This window comes from Rutidosis leptorrhynchoides, chromosome 8 (genome assembly GCF_046630445.1).
Source record: "Rutidosis leptorrhynchoides isolate AG116_Rl617_1_P2 chromosome 8, CSIRO_AGI_Rlap_v1, whole genome shotgun sequence".
NCBI lineage: Eukaryota > Viridiplantae > Streptophyta > Magnoliopsida > Asterales > Asteraceae > Rutidosis > Rutidosis leptorrhynchoides.
The window spans coordinates 256,463,783-256,467,428 of NC_092340.1; the positions used below are offsets into that span (position 1 = coordinate 256,463,783).

The window sequence follows — 3,646 nt, forward strand, 5'->3', positions numbered from 1 at the left end:
ATTTAAAGCATGAGCCCCTTTATCCTCCTTGGAAATAGGATTTTGTTCAACACACGAAGCACCATCATCGGAGTTTTTGGAATTAGCTTTCAACTCCTTGGAAGCTGGAAAAAACTCACCAGTCAACGAGGAGCATTGAATTTTCTTCTCTCCTGATACGTCATCCTCTTCTACCGGAGATTCTCCGACGATATGGTTTCCGGTGTCCATGAACAATTGAGATTTAAAAGCTTGGTCAACATTAGTTTCAAATTCCTTGAACAACTATCGCATTCAGAGGATGAAACATGAATGTTTGAATCTTCGAAAATGGCCTGTTTAACGGTCATCACATCATCACTAGTAAACTAACTTTTGACAACCGGGCCTTTAGCATTATGACCAACTTCCGACTCGATATTCGTTGAGACACTATCGCAACCAGAGGATGAACCACCTTCATACAATGAGTTATGATTGTCGGCAACAGTATTATTATTTTTCTCCTTTGATTTGAACTTACTGGGACTATGAATCCCCCCATCACCCTTTGAAAACTTATACTCGTAGTTATCTTTGATTAGAGACCAACTGAATCTCTCTTTGTTAAAATTAAATATAAGTTTGTGGTCATTCACCGAAACAGGAAAATTAAACACGAAAATCTTACCATCTATCTTAATTTCAATGGGTTTAGCACAACCTTGGGTCTCGTTGGATTTGCAAAGAATATGACACCCATCTTGAGTTTGAAACTCGGAATTGAACGTATTACATTTACCTCCTGCAACTACATCCGCAAACTTTCTCCAATCCCACCTTTCATCCCTTGGTGAGACAGGATTCCTATTTGCACCCGGGAGCTCATCTTTCCTATCTACTTTCGAACCCTTCTCGAAAATGGAATGACCTTCATTATATTTTTCCCTCGTTATCGCTTTTTAGACTCGAATCCAACATCCATTAGTTTGAATATGATAGTGTACCCCACCTCCGGCCCGTTTACCAGCTTCGCAGTTTGCTTCGGAGGATCTGGCCACAACATATAGAACGAAGGAATGCTTTAGCTACAGTGAAAGAGGTCCTGGAATCAGAGCAACAATAGTGATCTTAGAGCCCATAAAACCTCGTTCAATTACAAATTCAGGCTAGCAAAACTATTCCTAGCTCAGTGCACGCCTTTACCACAAAGGAAAGGTACAAGATCACTTTCCTCTGCAGGTTTACCAAAAAGGAAAGTCAACTAGTGATCCAAAATCATTGGGAACTAGCAAGCTGGTATAGGAAGCCACTCCATCCCACTTATAAATAGAATAGAATGCAGGAAACATTCCACATTCGAAATATACACACTTAATAACACAATCATGTTATATCATTTACTTCGGTGGCGTAAAACAATCCTCTGATTGTTACCTTCGGGGAATCACCAACGAACAAAACCAATATCATAATCACTCAATCTCAATCTTTGTGAGTTACATATCCCCATATCAATACTAATCGCCGATTATTGTACAAACAATTGGCGCCATCTGTGGGACTCACATCTTATTCATTTTGTTGAGCAAGAACCGACGCCATGGTGGACTCCAGTCACATACCTCCGAGTTTCACACCACCCAGAATCACACAAACCTCAGATTCAACACAGCTAGAGTTATCAACTGTGGGGACCTTGACCAAGTCACCCGCCATTCCCGCCATATTCATCTGAACGAACCCCCGTGGCTCGCATTTCGCAGAACCACCACCGTTGATAGATAAGACCTTCATCTTGAATAATTACGATCACATCAAATCGGTGATAAAGAGTTTAAGGGACACGGGGATCTTACAAAGTAGAAGGGTGCTAACATACTAAAGCGAGGATTACGACGAGGAGATGGAAATGGAACCTCCAAATCAAAATTCACAGCCTAGGAATCCACCGGAAAACTCGTCAGTAGAAACTATGACTCGAGCAGGGGAAACCCCCAGCATATCTCAGGTAACCCTAACTATACCTACTACACCCCCTCTACACTTGTAATACGTCAGCTCCGACTGTGTCCATAGCACCCTAAGCACCAAATAGGCATGTACCACCTCCTCACTCGAGCTGGGGTAGCTTCGGGCAACCAAACCAATATGTATGGGCCCAAGAAAACCCTCATGTCACCCCCAACATACCATGTGTAGAAACAACCCCTATGAGCAATCGACCAAACGCTTCGGTGCCACCAGTAACCAGCCACACATACTTCCAAAATTGGAACCATCCACCACAACAAATGACCACCACCTGGATATATCCTCCTAACCAGGGGGGAATGTGTTGCGCCCAAGGTCATCAAATACTACCCCCGATCGCGGCCAATAGCAATTTCTGGATAAACCAAAAAACCCCGTTTGTGCCCTACATCCAGAACTGTGCATTTCCCGACGGAATGAAAATACCCTCACACCTAATTTACTACGAAGGAAAGGACGACCCGGATGATTTCCTTAGTATATTCGAGGGTGCAGCACGAATGGACAAATGGGACATACCCGTAGCATGTCACGCATTCTCTTACATGTTAAAGGGGGATGCTAGGGTCTGGTTTGACTCCCTACCAAAAGACTCTGTAGCTAGCTTCGATGACCTAAAACGCCAATTTAGGTCTAAGTTTAGTCAGCAAAAGCGACACAAAAAGAATCATGTGGCCGCCCATGGGATAAAGCAAAGAGATAGCGAAGGTTCTAGAGCCTTCCTCACTAGGTATACTAACGAAACTCAACAAATTCCCAACCTACCAGAATCCCAAAGAATATCTGGGTTGCTTTATGGATCTAGGGTCAGACCTCTCATTGAACACCTTAGCCGAGACCTACCAAGCACTTACGAAGCTTTGTTAGAAAATGCATATATATGGTTAGACGCGAAGGAAACAGCAGTTAACTTCGTCCTGGACGACGCTCCCATGAATAGGCGAAAAGAAAAATCAGAAAGAAGGGATGACAAACATGGTAGGAAGGAGGATAAAGGGAGATTTCACCCTTACCGAAGAGAAAAAGGAGCCGGGATCCTGGGGTCGTTTATAAAAACCCCCAAGGAAATCCTAGCAACAGAAAAAGCAGCCAACAAGTTCAAAGCCCCGGGAAAGATGTCCAACAGAGGAAGGAACAGAGACATGAACAAGTTTTGTGACTTCCACAATGATTTTGGGCACGATACGAATGAATGGTTTAAACTCAAAACAGCCATTGAGGAGGTTGTTAAGTCGGGCAAATTGTCTCATCTCCTAAAAGGAATCCGAGACCCAAAGAAATAGAGGGTACAGGAAAAGAAAATGGAATACACGAGGTAAGAAGAAGAGAATGTAATCCTGGCAATAAATTCACACAAGCCTTTTAAGAAAAGAGAAAGATGTCGTATCATCAGAGAATGGAGTGAAGTATCGTTCCCAGCCCTTGATACAATATGTCCTTCGGACCAACCGGTCACCATAAATGGAAAGATTTCAACAGAGAAGTACGAAGGATATACCTTGACAGTGGAAGTGCTTGTGACATAATGTACGAACATTGCTTCAAACGGCTAAGTCCTGCGATCAGAGCACAGTTGGGTGCCCCAAGAGTACCCTTAGTAGGATTCTACGGAGAAAGGTGTTGGCCCATTGGAGAAATTGATCTCGAATTCACG

The 3,646-nt window shown here is 43.2% G+C and overlaps 1 protein-coding gene across 1 annotated transcript; it reads left to right on the forward strand.

The window, feature by feature from the left end:
• Positions 1-1,864: 1,864 nt before the first annotated feature.
• Positions 1,865-3,275, forward strand: LOC139864133 (uncharacterized). The gene is made up of 2 exons (XM_071852721.1): positions 1,865-1,969; positions 2,388-3,275. Exons 1-2 carry the CDS (start codon positions 1,865-1,867, stop codon positions 3,273-3,275), a joined length of 993 nt encoding a protein of 330 aa, XP_071708822.1.
• The last annotated feature ends 371 nt before the right edge of the window (positions 3,276-3,646 follow it).

Coding starts and splice junctions, on each gene's coding strand:
- LOC139864133 (XM_071852721.1), top strand. CDS start 1,865: ATGGAAATGGAACCTCCAAATCAAAATTCACAGCCTAGGAATCCACCG. Junction 1,970..2,387: donor AAACCCCCAGCATATCTCAG/GTAACCCTAACT, acceptor CCCTACATCCAG/AACTGTGCATTTCCCGACGG.